We start from the raw sequence: 17348 nt of genomic DNA on the forward strand, positions 1-17348 counted from the left end.
ATGAATGTAAATTATAAGCTTAAGTTTACTTTGTGATAAGAACATGGTTAACTGGGTCACCCGAACAGCTGCTCCCCAATATAAAAGAACTTTGCGGCCAATAACCGGAGCAGACCCTTTGCTCACTTCTTCATCCTCTTCCTCCACAGCTGGTGTACAGTGGCTACAGCAAGGAAACCCTGGGCCTGCGGGAGCTTCAGCTGAGCGTGCTCAGCGCCGAGTCACTGCGTGAAAACTACTTTCTGGGCGGCATCACGCTCAGACTTAAAGACTTTGACCTCAGCAAGGAGACGGTCAAGTGGTACAAACTTACAGCCGTCCCCTACTTCTAACCCCCCCACCACCTTGCCTCTCCCTGATGCCAGGAATGACTCTCCAGACAGAAGCTGCGTTCACATCATATGGGAAAAGCGGTTGATGTGGCCTTACTTGAAAATATTGCTCACCTTAGCTCTAAGTCGATAAAAATACTTCAGAACTTGGGGGGGGCCTCTGGAGATTAATGCTTCTTTCAATTCTCGGATCCCAAATTTGAATTACAAGCAGTAAAATGTTCAATACATATCTAACACACCAAATTGACTATTTCTTTCACAAGGATAATATGTTAATAGGTATTCTCAAGACTTTCAACATGGCAGGATACAAATGCTCTTGGCGATGAAAAGCATTTATCAGATGAAGAACTGATCGGTAGCAACCTGATTCTGCAGATTTACACCGTGACATCCTCACAGCTTCAAACAGGGTTGAACACCTAAACCAAGTTACGGCTTATATCTATCATCATGTTGCCTCAGAGGTTATTTTCCATATGACATGAATGCAGAATAAAACAACTCACAAAGGCAATTCACACACCCCCCAATGGGGGAGCCTCTGAAACTAATCAAGATTGTTTCTGTGACAAACAATCTCCACTTATTTTCTCTCTTTTTTTCCTTAAACTATAACGAAGAGCTGTAATGTTTTGTACATTTTGATATTAGAGGACCAAAACGGCTTACTTGCAGAAGAGTATATATAGATTGACACATTTATTTTTTAAGGAGTAGAAAAAGGGGGGAGGGGGCTCATTTTTACACTTTCCATGTTTATTTTCTATTTAGACAAATAGGAGGCATCAGGGTTTCCTGCTCTGCAGCAGACACTTCTGGGTAGAGTAGTCCAACACGCCGGATTCCAGGAAAATCAACAGTGACCTTATTATTCCCCAAGAATGTGCCAAACTTCAATGAGGATGGCAAATCAAACCACTCAGCCCGACAGGGAGATGAACAGGGTGCCTTTGTTTGTGCTCACAATCTTTTTAATGCTCAACTTGGCCTTATTGCTATGTATATTTTATTAACAATGTGATATGTCCTTATTAAAGAAAAAAAAATCTATATTCTGTAAAGCTATATCAATAGATCTTCCAGAGCAGGTCTGCTGCCGGACCGGCATCATATGGATTTTTTTTGTTTTGTTTGGTAACAGTGGACTGCCACTAAATGCACACTACCAGGTGTTTGTCTCGTGGTATTACTTGACTCTTTTCACACAGCACATCCTTAAAAGGGGAACTTGTATCATAAGCTCTGGAACACGCTCTTGTCTGCTCTGGATGAAGAAATTACAGTTGCCCTGATCTGATCATAACACTGACACATAAGTCGGTTCAGCGTTTTCCTTGCCGTGGTTCAAAACCACAATTTGAACCTGCAGAATGCAGTTTGGGAGCAGAGTTGAAACTACAGACGACATGAGGGTTAGTTACCACACTCTCTCCCAGTGCCGGACTGTGGTGTAATGATGCCGTGCTGGTTCAAATGGCTAGTAATAATTCAAACTGCTGGTGACGTCCAGATCCAGTCAGGTTTTACATCATTTTAAGGTGAGAAAATGCAAAGTGAGCACATCTGCGCTAAAAGGGGCAACTTGAGCGTCAACCATCTTCATTTTTAAAAAAAAGGGAACGAGATCCTGAGCAAGAAATTCGCTGCTTTCCTCTCCACTTGCTTACTATAAATCAAAGGTTGTTAATGTTTAATAAAGAAGTTATGATGAATTTATCTGAAAGGGTTTTTTTTAAAGAGAAGATCTACAAGACAATTATGATCAAAGAGCAACACTCAGTATAAATATTAGTGACTTGATCCACTCTTTTAGTCACTGTACAAAGACAGCAAGCAGAGTTTGTATTAACATGGCCAGTTATTTATTCTTAATTGGTGACTTGTAACCTGAATGGATCAGTGTGTACTGTAATCCCGCTTTCCTAAAGCACATTAAATGTTTTTGGAACAAATATGACGCTTCTCTTGTGTAAAGTGTGTGTATGTGTGTGTGTGTGTGTGTGTGGTGTACGTGAGGTTTTTGTCTTCATTTGAACATGGTGTTTGGCCGACTACAATAGCCGATTAACTGGCTGCTGATGAACGTGGGGCTGAGTTTGGCCTTTCAGATAGTATTTATTGGATCATTTACATTTAGCTAGATGTCAGTGCTGTCACCGACAATGTCCTGCATGACTAAAGTGTGCAGAAAGGCTGCTGGGAGTGTGTCCTTAAGACCCAGGCGCATAAATATTGTACCCATCTTTCAACCACATGTGAAACTAAACCATTTGTAATATGTTTGTAAGGTCTTTAAACCTTTAAATGAACCCAGACTCTAAAAAAAATCATCTGGTAATATTTTTTATCAGAGCCAACAGCTCCATCCATTAGCCTCATTCTAAAACACTTCATTTTCAGCTTCATTTTTTGCTTGTGTAAGGGCATATCATTAGAATTAAATAGACATTGCACAATATTCAGACAGTATAACTGACCAGGTCTTTTTAAATGTATATTCTGACAGGGCTCCTGTATTGGGCGAGGGCCTCAAATCAAGATACAGGTGCACAGTAGTTATGATTGGCATTCTGGGGTAATTGATAATAAGGCTCCCTGTTTATGGATTCATGCAGTATCTGCTCTTTTTTCAGTCGGTGTAGTATATACAGAGACTTCAGAGATAAGTCAGACCACTATATACACAGTTATGTGTTCTAAACTTCACTGTGCCACATGCGGACTAGCCACATCATTGGGAAAATTAATGGAATCTGTATTTTAACAATTTTAAATGTAAAATAAATTTAATTTTAATGTACAAAAATTTCAAAAAAGTTTTCATTTCATCATCATCATAGGTTAATGGGTGTAGATTTATGGAACTGCCACTTTGAAAATGAAATGATTTTGAAGGTGAAATGTGCAAAAAAAAAAAAGTCCTCTTAATATTTAATATTATTTTATTTGTTTGGTTTGCAACAAAGTTTTCTATGATATAATTAGTAATGTACAAGTTTTAATCGGAAACATTGCGAAAACGCAGGAGAGTTACTTCAAATGACTAGTCTGACAGGTCTAACTCAGGGAAAATGACCTTTACTGTAACAAAATTTACGGAGAGTGAATCCTTCATGACAAATTGTTCATGTAATATTCATTATTCAATTATTTTCTTGTTTTTTCGTATTTTACACGCTACGAATGAACACATTTGAACATTTGAACAACACTTTGAACGTGTAGGCCTTGAATGCGTTCGGCGGCGCTCAGAGCGCCGCGCCTGCGTCGTTGCGTCACTTCCGGCGCAGGCGCAAAATACCATTTTCTGTCGCGTGTGCGGCCTCTCTTCCTCTACCGCCATCATGGGTCGCATGCACGCTCCCGGGTGAGCTCTCGTTTTATCATTTTAATGTATTATTTAGCGGTACAAAGTCGGCTTTTATGGTGGCATATGACCTGTAAACCTGTTATGAACGACCCAGGACCGAACCGAGCTCTTTAATTAGGCCTTGAATCAAGAAAAGGACTTAAAGCCTCCCAGCCTCCCAGTCGACAGCCACCTTCAGCTAGCTAGTTAGCTAGCATTAGCTAACGGCACGATTTTACTGCTCTACTTTGACTTCCTGGTTTAAGGCAGTGATATATTATACATATTTATACAACTGTCTGCTCGATATGCAGCGATTCCACTGTAAAGTAGCCACGTGACGCCAAGTAGCACGAGTATGGGGCCGACGTTAGCCGGGCCTCGTTGGATTCATGCTGTTGTATTGTGTAGAAACCCATTTTCTCCTTTGGTGTAAAACGTGGGTTTTCTGTTGCTTTTGATATTTCTGTCAAACTGTCAAGGTGTCTGAATTGTCCCTGTTTTCTTTGCAGAAAGGGCTTGTCCCAGTCAGCTCTGCCTTACAGGCGCAGTGTTCCGACTGTGAGTATACCCGCACCGCGGTTTAACGTCGATCAGCGATGCCTGCAACAGAAGAAACCGTGAGCCAATTCTAACAATCTAACCGTTCTTTGCAGTGGCTGAAGCTCACATCCGATGATGTCAAAGAGCAGATCTTCAAGCTGGCCAAAAAGGGTCTGACCCCCTCTCAGATCGGTAAGAGTTTCTATGAGGCCAAGTCCAGGAGTAGATCAGTAAACATGTCCTTAGCCAAGTGTACTGGTGGGACGACGTATTTGAACAATTGGTTTTATTTGGATAGCAGGATGTAGAAAACTAAAACTAATGCAGTTCGATAGTCCTTCTCTAAATCCTCCTTGACGTTTATACTATTCAGTTGGTATTGAAACTGTTTTAATGAGGTGATGATTAAACTATCATTTTGTAGGTGTAGTTTGTGGTGGATTTTAACTGTTAAGATGAGAAGACAAACACCTATATATAATGACATCACTGGCATGGACAAAATAATGGAAACAAAATACAATACGACAGCAAAAATTGCAGCCTCCAAAATGGAATAAGTAGATCATGCTTAAAGATAACTCGTTGACTCCGTTAGTGTAGAAATTTGGATGGAAGGAGCCAACATTTCAAATTAAGCAGCTGTCTTGTAAGCGACATACGGTGACTAAGCCTGTGTTGCCTTGTCTAGGTGTTATCCTGAGGGACTCTCATGGTGTGGCCCAAGTACGTTTTGTCACTGGCAACAAGATCCTGAGGATCCTCAAGTCCAAGGGTCTGGCCCCTGACCTGCCCGAGGATCTTTACCACCTCATCAAGAAGGCTGTGGCAGTCAGGAAGCATCTGGAGAGAAACAGAAAGGTAGAACCAGGCTCGACTCAAAACCTGGGTCAAATGTGAGCCCGTTGATGGTGTTCACTTGGCACCTGGTATATTTAGCTGCTTACCCACATGTTGGAAAGCTAGTTTTTGTGACAAATCACTAGACAGCATCTTATTTATGTACTGTTAATTTAACATATGTAGCCAATTCCTTTAGTTAATTTTATAGCGTTCATGCTTTGACATTTTAATGTGCGGCTTAAATACAACACTAACTGTATTATACATCACATACTTCTTCCTAGTTTGCTAGTGTGTAACGTTTATGTGCATATATTACATAATTGTAGTATGAATAGAAGCACCTCCGTTGTCCCAGGTTGTCTTGTCTGAGGGCAAACAGAAAACCTGAAGTGCTCTCGATAGGTTCCAAAAAGTTAAATTTGCAGGTGCCCCCAAATGTTTTGCTCATCATAGCCTAGATGAGTATATTATTGAGCCTATTTCATCAACTGAGTGGACAAGTATCAATGGAAAACTCCCAAATCCTATTATTATAATGTTTTTTTTATTGATCTTTTCATGTAAAATGCTACCACTCAAAAAAAATGGGGAAAGGGGGAAACGACAGGCATAGGCTGTACCTGAGGTTTGCATTGATGGATTCAAATATCCAGCAATCCAATGTTTTCTATACTTGCAGGATAAGGATGCCAAGTTCCGCCTGATTCTCATCGAGAGCAGGATCCACAGGCTGGCCCGTTACTACAAGACCAAGAGAGTACTGGCCCCCAACTGGAAGTAGTATGTATAGGTTCTGCTTCGGGAACCCTTTCTTGTTATATATAAATATTGACCACCACCCACAAGCGGGTTAGTTTGGTTGGCTGGTCTACAAAGTCAATTTCATGTTTGTTATAGTTATAAACTGACTAACATCATACGATTTGCATTGTTTGTCCCCTGTTGCCTGTATCCATGCAAAAATGCACAATTCATTGTCCTGCTCTTCCTTTTAATAAGAGTAGTGATATTTCTTCTGTGCTAGAGAAACGCTGGAGGTAAATTAGCAGAGTGGCTACATGGTGCCACCTCTGCCAGTCCCCTTCACACAGTGAAATGTTTATATTTTTATTTTCTACAATTTATGCATTCAACTAACTGCTATTGCATTTTGGTGTCAAGCCAGATCTAAACTTATAATGTAACATTGGTTATACAAATGGTCAAACTGACACTCCAATGGACACTGGAGTTGAATTTGTGTTTAGGTTTCTGCCTCACAATGTAAACTAGTCGTACATTCTTGCTTTCAATAGAAATATTTTATATGTAATACCTTATTTGTTATTATTAACAGTATTTCAAGAGTAGATTTTATAATAAGTTTATAAAATGGGCCCCATGAGTGCAGGCTGGCCATGAGCAGAAAATGAGATATATTGACAAATGCTTTGCAGTTTAAACAATATTACTAATAATAATCTTCTTACAATGGTTTACTGCTCCTCTAATGGTTTTCTTTCTTCCCGTTTACAGCGAGTCCTCTACAGCTTCTGCTCTGGTGGCATAAAGACATACTTTTTGGATTAATAAAACAATTGAAATTGGAAACTGTTTTGTCTTTTCTATATTATTAAAACTTAAACAGATTTTATGTTAGAATATATGTTTGTATCAAGTTACAGTTTTGTTATAGTGATTAACCATTGGCTTTGGCCTCAGTGGTTTATTATAACAAGTACATTCACTCATTTATATAATAATATGGGCTACTTAGTGAGTATTTCTATTTTGTTTCTTAGTACTTCAAATTGAATAGATGGGCACTTTAATGATCCCACGCTGGGACATTCCAGTGTCAACAGGAGGGATCACAACACACCTTAAGAGTGAAATACTCTACTATCTTTGTTTGGACAGTTTTGTCTGGTTAATTTTCAGATTAATATTTTGTAAAGGTTTACATTGAAAAACATAATTTATTAAATACACTGTTCAGGATTAAAATTGGTGGTCACCAACCCTATTTGACTCGTGATGAGTTGCTAATTGACATTAGCAGCTCTCGTCTAAACTTTTCTGATGTTTGTCCAAGAATGTGTATCCAAAAATTCACAACAAAATCAAAGATTACAGATAAATTAGTTGTATGTAAATGTATGAGATTTGTCTAAATTCGTTAATTGTTTCAACAATTTAGATTTATCTTGTGATTGTTTGCCGGGGCCCCGACGGCTACTGGTAAACGGTGACTAACGACTAAAACGATCATAAATGGCTCTACTTCCAACTATGATAGTTAAATTCTACTCAAACATTGTTTTAATTGCACTGTTTTTGCACTATTTTAATTTAATTCACATTTTTACTAATACTTTTGTACATGGGGCAAGATTTTTAATGCAGTATTTATACATTTGTGAATCTGTGTCCTTCATACTGAAATATCGGAGTTCTTCACTTATGGTCTAAAATAATTAAGAAGACAGTTCATATTTATGTTAGTGTTGACTTTCAGCAAAGATTTATCGATGCCACTGTAATTCGAACCTGTACATTTTGTTTTTTTGATCTGCATAAAGTGTGTTAGAAGTGATTGTTATTTGTCAACGTCACGCACGTTTCGTGTTCTTTTTTTAGAACGTAATTTATGTCAAAAGAACGCGAAGTGCCCGAAAATAAAAGGACTTTCCTGCGAGATTACGGGAATTTTCTCTGCGTCACATGTTACGCAACGCGAGGGAGGGGCCATCACCGAGTGACAGCCGCCACGGCCAATCACAGCGCGGCCTGATTGTACGTCAGTGAGGTATATAGGGAGCGCTCCTCGGACGGCCGGGCATTCACCACTTCTACGACACAACACGACACGACGAGAGAAACATGGGGAACACACACGAGAACGTCTGACGAAGGGGAGATCGGAAGAAAATGTCACGGACTAACTGGAAGATGAAGCGACCGCACATTGACGCTTACCTGTCACCGACGAGCAAACGGAATCTGTTGGTCTTCGACGAGGAGTACCAGAACACGTGAGGCCATCACCCCTGACGTCGCCGCGCGGTCCGAGCAGAGAGAAAAGAAGGAAACATAAAATGTCCGCGGCTGTGTTCGCCGAGCAGGCGGCGATGGAGAGATTCGGTGGCGCGGGGACGGCGCTCCTGCCCTGGACCAGACAGATGCTCAGCGTGGTGTGGGAACAGCTGCGGCTGCTGGTCCAGGTCATCTACTGCTCCTTCATGTCAGGTGAGAGACGACCTGAAGCTCCTTACTGTAAACAACAACAACAAACGTTACAAGACAACAAACGTTACAAGTCCCAACCGTTGTGATGTGTTCACGGTCTCCGGGAAATCCAACGACCGTTAAGTCGCTGTGAGATACGATCCTTTTTGTGAGTCGCGTTAACGACGGGACGTAAAGTCGCAGTTTAATTCAATAACCGTTAATACAAACCTCACACCTGCCACGTGTCCACTTGTTGGTTTGTGAAAACCACGAGCTGATCCACTATTCCTTGCATGACGCAACGTCGCGAGTCAGCACCGCAAGATTCGTGTCGCGATCGTGAAGCTCCCGGTGTCGCGATCGTGAAGCTCCCGGTGTAGCGATCGGGAAGCTCCCGGTGTCGCGATCGGGAAGCTCCCGGTGTCGCGATCGGGAAGCTCCCGGTGTCGCGATCGTGAAGCTCCCGGTGCCCACGTCGCTACAGTGACCGGCAGCTGAGTGACAGGCTCGCTGTGAACACGATGATAGAGAATCAAACCCACTCAGAAGGTCATATGAAAGGACAGGTGCTTACAGGGGAATGACGTCATCTACCTGACAGATCAGTGTCGACCATCTGAACATGTACTCTCATCCAGCAGTCAACCAGGAGCTTTGCTTGGTTTGATGTGTGTGTGTGTGTGTATATATATATATATATATATATATATATATATATATATATATATACACACACACTGTATGTTTATGGCATTTTTGTTTTTAATGGATTGAGTTACACCGACCAATCAAGTCGGTGTAACTCAATCATCCTCAGTTGAATTTCAAACCGTTCCAACACTTTTCTTGTTTCCTCCCAGTTTTCCAAATGTTCAGGTTTGAGGTTCACGTGAGAATCACCGACGAAAGCGGTCAGCACATCCAGCACATGAGCACGGCGGCCAACCCAGCCGAGTCCTTCCTGTTCTCCTCGTTGTTTGACGGAGACGGCGGTTCCAACCCCCTCTCCGAGTTCTGTGCGGACGTCGGCGACCCCTTCGCCGGCAAGTCCACCGCCGAGGCCCTGCTGTCCAGTCTGCGTGCCGACGACCTGTGCGACTTTGTGTCCCGCACGGCCGGGGAAGAGGAGGGCATCTTCATCGGGCACCAGTCCACCTGGAAAATGGGCTTCCCCGGCGACTGGAACGTCTTTGTGTCGAGCAGCGACAGCTCAAGTTCGAACAAGGCCTGTTTCAAAAGCCCCGAGGATTTCTTCAAGCAGGATCTTAAAAACGAAAAAGTTGTCACACGGGACACGTCAGAAGACCTGGAGGGAACCGACTGGAGCAGCGAGGAAGAGCAGAACCTAGTCGAATTTGACAGTGAGGAAAGCCAGGCCCTTTGGGAGTCTCTGTCAAACTCCAGTGATCCCTACAACCCCTTCTTCTTCTCTGCGTGTATTTCAACATACACGGGCATGGGGAAAAGCAAAGGCGAAGCGAGGGCCACCAGCGACACTGACATTATGTCAGTGAGCAAGGCCAGTGAGGAGATGTTGTTGCCCCGAGGCCTGAACATCTGGGTCAGTCGCTCGGACAGCGAGAGCAGTTGGGCCAGTTCGGACGATTCCAGCCCTGACGTCGACAAGGAGGAGAGCGAGCGGCTGTGGGAGTTCTTCAGCAGTCCTGCAGACCCTTACAATCCCATGTTCTTCTCTGCGTGCACCCTCAGCAGCACGTCTCCTCGAACCACCAGCACCAGCACCACAGTCTCTAAAGCGCAGGCCTCACTTCCCGCGCCCCCGTCCAAGTCATACACAGACGCTGATGGCAGAGAGAGCAGCTTTCCTCCCTCATCTGAGGACGACGACGACGACGACGAGCAGCTGTGGAAATCTCTCTGTCCGAAGGATGACCCGTTCCACCCTCTCAACTTCCAGGCCTGTCTCCAGAGCTCCCCGACAACGGCTCTTGAGTCCAAGGAAGCTCCAGATGCCCTCGACGTCCACCACACGACCAAGCTGCCCACAAAGGGCAATAGACGTGACAAAGACTCAAAAACGGGCCAAAAACCCAGATCCACCAAGCCCCCTCTGCCAGACAGGCTGCTGAAGCCCCACTCCCATCCAGACAAAACACTGGTGCCTTGGAAAAGACCTGGACAGACACCTCCGTCACCTCCAGAGGAGAGGCAGGAGAGCGAAGCAGGCACCGCCCAGAAGAAGGTGATTAACTAATAACTATTTCAAGGATTAGGTGAAGCATTGTATCACAATGAGATGACTCTCTAAAGAGGTCGCAATAGGCTGTGATACATCAAGACAGATGGTCTTGGAAAGTATTTATAAGATGTAGCTGTAAGAACATATACACATTTATTACGTTGTAGACAAAATCAGCTTGAATTGAAAGAAACAGACCGTTTCTAAATTGTGTTTTTGGAATATCTAATTTCGAAAACCACGAAAAACAGATTAATCTGTAGGTTTTCCCTCAGTTCATTTGGCCTACGTGACATCCTGTTTCAACTTCCTGCTGACTGCAGTAACTGTTTATGAGGCTGAAAGTCAAAGATACGGGTGACTCCCTCTGCCAACACACAGACCTGCGCAGTACGTTGAGCCCAGTTGTTGTTTGCCGTCGGTTAGCAACGTCGCCGGTCGTCATGACGAAGTCATGTGACTCATGTGACTCTAGAGTCAGCAGAGAGTTGAGTAGTCAGAGCAGGATGGCAATGTCATTTTTTGAATACCTTTGTCAATTATTACGTCAAGCAGAAAATATCTCTTCTATTTTTAATTTGTAGGGTATTTTTTCTTGGTTTTGGACCACATGAAAGTAATCAGAACTTCAATAGACTGACTCTATTTGACATTTAATTATTCCTTCACTTGCATCTGATATCATTTTAACAAAATGTTGTACTATTTTCTCTCTGGATTTCAGGTGCGATTTTCTCCTGTCGTCCAAGTCCACGCGATGCGGACGTGGCCGTTTGCTCGCCAGGCGTCCCGTAAAGGCCACTGGGAGGTGATGGCCCGCGACCGGGACCGCTTCCAGAGGCGCATCCGGGAAACGGAGCCGACCATCCGCCACGTCCTCGAGCAGTCCCACAGAGAGAAGATCCAGGCGTACCTGCACGGTGCCTTGAAGTGAAAAAAAAAAAGAGAAAAATCCTGAACATTGAATGTTTAATTTCCTTTTTTGGACGAGAACTTGTGATTGGTTGCAATGCAACAGTGATTTTGATTTTAGGCCATTTAGAAATTTTGATGTTAGGCCAACGTCAATGTTCGGTGTCATGTTGAACAACTTTGTACCTCAAAAGGTTTTGTTTTACATTTGTGGCTGTTGCACTGACTAACACTTTTCTCATATTAACCTCAGCATTAATGTGTGGAATGTTGTTTTTGTATGCCTTATATACTGACCTAGTAATGTAACTTATTTATGTCCTATGGGGCTTGTCATTTAATTTTTTTTGTACGGTTTTACTGTTTGTGTTATTTAATGTGAGACAAACCACAGTGGTGACTCGAGGAAGTACTAGTAGATGATGATGATGATGATGATATCATTAAAAGCAGAGTGTTTTGAAAAGTTTAATTTAAACATGATGGATACATATCAGACAATCCTGGTTTAGTTGTTGTTCGAAAGTTTCAGTTCTTGAAATTGTTGTTTTTGTCTTGTATTTTTCTTTTACGATGGCACAAATGTGGCCTTTTAGCACTGAATTTGAAGATGTGTATCTTTTTATATTCCATTCACTGCAAAGTTCCAAACACTGTCCCATGTGACTCACTCAGCTTCTGGTGGTAACATCACATCGCTGAAAATATGTCCAAAAAATCAGTTGTAGCTAAATTTTTCAGTTGGTGTTTTGTCAAATCAATAAAAAAGATTGTATCCCCATGTCACTGTTTTGTGTTTTTCATTTGTAACCACCCAGCTAAAGATTGGACAAAAGATGATGCATCCTGCGAAACTCAAAGCAAACCTTTGTAACCAAGCATCAGAGAGATTTACATGTAAACTACTTGTCCATCTGCCAAGAGCAAAACAGTGGAGACAGGAATATGTTGGCAACGCCCACACGAGGTCACGTTTCTCAGCGGGTCGTTTTGGCACGGCATCCACACAATAGTGCACAGAGCTGCAGTCTGTGTGAGACAATGTCTTTACAAAAGACTGAAGAGGTGAGAAGATCAATTCAGACGTTTTTAAAGTTCAAGTTCTTGCTGTCGAAGTTTCCTGTGAATCGCTGACGCCGTTGAAACGCCCGAGGTCGGGCTCCGGCAGCAGCAGACGGGGGTGACCCACCTTCTCAAAAACACCGTCCGGCGATTCGGAGGGAAACATAATGGCAGTGACACAACATAGGGCTTCGACCAGCACCGCAGTCAAATCACTTTAGCTGTTCATCCGGTTGTGACACGCCCAGTGGGCTCAGGATTGCCGTGTGCTTGCTGCACAGAGCAACGCGAGGACACGCTTGTCTGTGGTGAGGCCAAGGTGCCGTCCCCCCACCAAAGGTTTGCCTTGTCAGCGCCCTATCCACGCACCCTACCTCCCAAAGCACCATTGATTTGGGGATTTCAATACTAAAAACCCAGGGAAATGCGTTTCCAACATCATTTTAGTGACTGTTTTGAGCCTATAGTTAAGACCGTCTTCACACAGATGTTGAAACAACAATTTCATTTGTGACCTCCACATCTAAGAAAAGGTTTGAATCTCAATCGAGTGTTGCCCAGTTTGACCCTGAATGGATGTGATTATATTTTGCTTTGTGCATCCATCCCAACCCTTTACCTCATCGCCCCCTCCTCATGTGCCTAGTCTCTCTCTCACACACACTCACACACTCCCTCTCAGGAGGTTGTCATTGCCCAGGGGCGGGTGGTGTCTCCATGCAGACTGAGTGCTGTAAGGCCGCCGTAAGACGAGGAGTAAAAACACCAAGTATGATGAAAGGACTTTCCTGAGGGATGAAATCAATTAGCAGGTTTCTGCCACTGCTGTCCCCACCCCTCCCTCTCTCACACACACACACACACACACACACACACACACACACACACACACACACATGCATGGTGCAAAGGTGAGCAATTGCTGACACTGTTGCTGACACCCTCCCTCCCACATGTTGTTCATGTAACTGATCTCCTGCACGATAAAGGCTCTTTCCAGTTAGGTTATTTTGAGACGTTACTGATTGGAAGCATTTCATATATTTCAAAGCTTCAAGGAGCTTTTGTATAAGAAGCACCCGAGCATGTCGCCTTGAGAAAAGCTTTTGCTGGCCCTCAGTGTTTCTTTCGGAAGGTCTCTGCTCTGGTACAGAGGAAAGAAACCCATTTTCAATAAAACAAGTTTTCCATAATTCAAAAGTCTGAATCCTATTTCATTCACCTAAGAATAGAAACAAGACCTGAAAACACTCGTCTTTAACTGCTCATATGTACAGTATGAATTTAAAAACTAGGCCAGCGTGAAAAAGGAAATGTCTCACTGGGTGATATGTATCATATTTATTGTTATAAAGACATGTTGATGGGGTTTTTTAGGGATGGTTCTGCCCTCATTTGAACCTTCATTTGTCAAAAGTTAGAGGATGTTGTGTGCTGTACATTTATTAGGCTCATGTGATCTAAGGATACAGAAAAACATGACTGGCTTTTACTTTCCTGAAATTCTGTCACAAGCCATACGTCCAGAGCTTTTCTTTCATCGTAAATTTCTTATTTAAAACCATCGAAATGTGTTTGTTTTCTCTCTGTCCATGATGCAAGCCTGAGGAACTGTTCTCGTCAAGAGGCTTTGGAAGCTGATTGGACGACCTGAGCTGGCCGCTGACAAGTGGAACAACAAGGCCTGATATCTGTTTTCTTTGCCGGAGAGGTCAGAGTGGTGGGGGGGGGGTTGTTCTTCTAATCCCCCTCAGCAGTCCCTGTTTCTGATTCTGCTGTGGTTGAAAACACTGCACGGTGCTTTCATCCCGCGTTGGCCATTGGAAGTCACTGAACCTGTGACTGAATACCCCCTCCTTCTCCTTTTCCCTCTCCTTCTCCTTTTTGAAAACCCACTCTGTCTTTGCATCCTTGTCTCCATCTTCCTCCTTCTTCTCCTCCTCTCCCGGTATCATTAGCTCTGTGGCCTAGACGACCCGTCTCCAAGCAACCAGCAGGGGTGGCGAGGCATTGAAAGGATTGCAGGTGATTGCAGCAGCGGCGGAATCATCATCATCATCATCATCATCATCATCAGCAGCAGCAGCAGCAGCAGCAGCAGCGGAGACAGTGGTTTCAGCTGCACACACACACGCGCGCACACACACACACACACACACACACACACACACACACACACGGCTGCCCCTCTCACTGTGCCTGCCAGAGAGGGGTATCTCTTGGGTCACAATTAGCTGATGATGCAACCTACCAGCAGCTATTGTGTCTGATGCCGACTCATACAGACAGACTGCATGAAAGTACAACAAAGCTACTCATCCTGTGTATTGTACAGTACAGTTTGTAAAGTACAAAATACCATGTATAACCCCCCCCCCCACACTGAGTTAATGCAAAATCCCCTCGCCATTTATCTTTGTAATATGTCACATTCTGTTGATTCCTTTCATTACTTGTGTATTCATACTTTACACATTACACAAAAAAGACATTGAATCATATCCAATGTGAATCCAAGTTTAACATGTAAGACCTTGTTCACTTATATATGTATATATATGTGTATATATATATATATATATATATATAGTGTTGTAGAGTTGTAAGTGTGGTAAGGACGTATACTCGTGAGGATTATTCTGTATGAGCAACACCCAGACAAGCTCCTCACAGTGAAGTGACAGCTCAGTGTAGAAGTTGACAGTTTGAGTTGGTGTAATGCTACTTTTGAACCACTAGGGGGGAAACACCTCACAGAGTTCCTCAGAAATAAAAGCAAGCAAAGGCCACCAATCCAACTACATGTGGTTATATTCAATATAGTCAATATAACTAAAAGAAATCTAAAATATTACATATTAACAGTTAATATGTCCAAGACAACTGTCTTAACATGCCCTTAAAAACGTTTGATTACAAGTGGTATCAAAACCTGAAATTAGTTTCATGCTTTATCAAAATGTTCCTGAATAACTCACAGAGTTAAAGAGTTGTATGAATTCCTGTAAAGCTCAACAGTGATATCAGCACAGTGATTCGAAAACACAAATATAACTTCCTCTATATTTATCCAAGTGTGTCATAGCATTAAAATACACCTGTTTACTGTAACAGAGCTCACCATACATAGTGAATCTACATATAGCATCTTCCTCAGGCACATGTTTGGACACAGCATTATCTGTTTCTCTGACTATAAATAGAAAAAACTGTCTAGCCAGTAAGCAACTGCATTAGTAATATGTATATCTATGCTGCCCTCGTGTGGTTAAAATGACAAGATCTACATCAAAAACAAAAACAAAGAGGCATTTGGAGTAAATGAAGTGTTAGGATGTGAATATACCTGTGTATTCCAAAATAACCATATTGAGAAGGCAGGGGGGAAATGATCTTGGATGAACAGACTGAAACAGAACTATTGCTCTGTAATCCGATCCACTAAGCTGCTTTGGGGGGGGGGGCGTTTTCTGGGATCGTCTGGGGAAGGACGGTGAGGCCGACAAACCTGCTGCTGTTGTTGTGATTCTTCTTTCTTTTCAGGAACAAAGCCACATTTCTTTTGATCAGGAATTTATTCAGAGGGGCCGTTAAAGTCTTTCATCAGACAAATGACCGCCGCCCATTTCTCAGCCCAGAGAGGAATGTGTAACTGTCGCATCACTGCAACGTTTCCATCAGTCTGTTGGTCAGTGTGTGATAAACAAAATTCTTCAATGATGAATGAGTTGACAGCAACCCTCAAATTGGTTATTCATCACACTGCATATCCGCATACAGCCATAATGAGTGTCGAGAGAACGAACGCTTCAAGTTTCAAAGGTCGCTCTTCAATATGTGGATCAAAATATAAAATGGATCAAGAGTTAGAGAGACTGTAAATCGATTTAAAACTCAGTCTACATATAAAAAGGAGAAGGAAAAAAAAGTCATGACTGACCTTTAACGCCCCAGTGTGTAATCTTTGTACTTTTCTGGCGGCATCTGGTGGTAAAGTTGCAAACCGCAACCAAATGAGCGCCCGGCAGGGGACACTTTATGGTGGCGCACCGCTAATTCCATTTCCGGTTTTACGGCAGCGCCGGAAATTCGAGGCGAAAGCGACGTATTCTGGACCGTTTTCTGTAACCATATCTAATGCGGCGTTCCATTAAACCTCTAAACCGGAACTCTGACCCCGGAAGTCGGGGTGGTGTTTTTTCCGACCTCCTGAGTCGCAGTGGAACCTGAACGCAGCTAAACACGACGTAGCAAACATGGCGACTTACACGGAGGTCGGTCCCCCCAATGTAACTATATTCATTCAACAACTCATTCATTGACGAAAAAACATCATTTTTTTGTTGCAGGTGACTATACATGTACGAACACATAGTTATGGACAATATATTCAATTTCTGTGAATGAGTTCTTCCAAATAGTACACACTGTGGCTGTGTACTATTTGTGTACTGCTGCACAGTGAGAAACGTGCCACCGACAATGTGCTCCAGATCTCATCTTTGAGAATTCTGACAGCTGTCAGCTAAGAGGACACGTTTCGGTGTGAGTTACAGTCTCTCTCCTCCGTCCACACGTTGTCAGTCAGAAGATGATTGCAGGCAGTTCTTAGATGATAAACTCTTCACAATGGGGAACATGAAACATAACCTTGTTGTTCCGATTCTCATCCGACAGCCCAGAGACGATGAGGATGTTAATGGGTTCTTCCCTGCGAGACGGCCTGGGGACCTGTAGAGCTTTATTGAGTTTGCGTGGAGGATGCAACGATATGAGGAGAGTTTGCTTCATATGGCATCTGGAGAGTTGGATGCGTTGTCTTTTTTTTTTATATGCGCACTATGTGAGTCATGCAAACGCTGACTTGAAGTAATCTGATCCTGCAGAA

General features: G+C 43.0%; 3 protein-coding genes, 1 long non-coding RNA gene and 1 other non-coding gene across 5 annotated transcripts in view; 4 read left to right on the top strand and 1 right to left on the bottom strand.

Annotated features, from left to right (window-relative positions):
* pik3c2a (phosphatidylinositol-4-phosphate 3-kinase, catalytic subunit type 2 alpha) overlaps positions 1 to 2290 on the top strand; it is a 41236-nt gene extending 38946 nt beyond the window's left edge. Inside the window, exon 33 of the mRNA XM_035641518.2 lies at positions 150 to 2290. Within this exon, the coding sequence (XP_035497411.1) occupies positions 150 to 332 (183 nt within the window). The 3' untranslated portion in view covers positions 333 to 2290. The remainder of the gene's footprint in view (positions 1 to 149) is intronic.
* Positions 2291 to 3612: 1322 nt separating this feature from the next.
* rps13 (ribosomal protein S13) lies at positions 3613 to 6666 on the top strand. Its single transcript, XM_035642490.1, has 6 exons — positions 3613 to 3705; positions 4200 to 4248; positions 4344 to 4422; positions 4922 to 5091; positions 5756 to 5856; positions 6592 to 6666. Exons 1-6 carry the CDS (start codon positions 3683 to 3685, stop codon positions 6623 to 6625), a joined length of 456 nt encoding a protein of 151 aa, XP_035498383.1. The 5' UTR covers positions 3613 to 3682; the 3' UTR covers positions 6626 to 6666.
* Positions 6039 to 6169, top strand: LOC118316094. Its single transcript, XR_004795097.1, has one exon. It is a non-coding gene; the product is annotated as a small nucleolar RNA SNORA19 (small nucleolar RNA).
* A 1208-nt stretch (positions 6667 to 7874) lies between the features above and the next one.
* Positions 7875 to 12179, top strand: ppp1r15b (protein phosphatase 1, regulatory subunit 15B). Its single transcript, XM_035642489.2, has 3 exons — positions 7875 to 8304; positions 9147 to 10489; positions 11211 to 12179. The coding sequence occupies exons 1-3, from the start codon at positions 8154 to 8156 to the stop codon at positions 11418 to 11420; spliced, it is 1704 nt and encodes a 567-aa protein (XP_035498382.2). The 5' UTR covers positions 7875 to 8153; the 3' UTR covers positions 11421 to 12179.
* Positions 12180 to 13786: 1607 nt separating this feature from the next.
* On the bottom strand, positions 13787 to 17298 carry LOC118315970. The gene is made up of 2 exons (XR_004794994.2): positions 15807 to 17298; positions 13787 to 14659 (listed from the first exon to the last, which is right to left on the bottom strand). It is a non-coding gene; the product is annotated as an uncharacterized LOC118315970 (long non-coding RNA).
* Positions 17299 to 17348: the final 50 nt, after the last annotated feature.

The sequence above is a fragment of the Scophthalmus maximus genome, chromosome 7 (assembly GCF_022379125.1).
Source record: "Scophthalmus maximus strain ysfricsl-2021 chromosome 7, ASM2237912v1, whole genome shotgun sequence".
Classification (NCBI taxonomy): Eukaryota; Metazoa; Chordata; class Actinopteri; order Pleuronectiformes; family Scophthalmidae; genus Scophthalmus; species Scophthalmus maximus.

Bases quoted from the DNA above. Each gene is read 5' to 3' on its own strand.
- rps13 (XM_035642490.1), top strand. From the start codon at position 3,683: ATGGGTCGCATGCACGCTCCCGG. The intron at 4,249-4,343 runs GTGAGTATACCC...CGTTCTTTGCAG, and splicing joins ACAGGCGCAGTGTTCCGACT to TGGCTGAAGCTCACATCCGA. The intron at 5,857-6,591 runs GTATGTATAGGT...TCCCGTTTACAG, and splicing joins CTGGCCCCCAACTGGAAGTA to CGAGTCCTCTACAGCTTCTG.
- ppp1r15b (XM_035642489.2), top strand. From the start codon at position 8,154: ATGTCCGCGGCTGTGTTCGCCGAGCAGGCGGCGATGGAGAGATTCGGT. The intron at 8,305-9,146 runs GTGAGAGACGAC...GTTTCCTCCCAG, and splicing joins CTACTGCTCCTTCATGTCAG to TTTTCCAAATGTTCAGGTTT. The intron at 10,490-11,210 runs GTGATTAACTAA...TCTGGATTTCAG, and splicing joins CAGGCACCGCCCAGAAGAAG to GTGCGATTTTCTCCTGTCGT.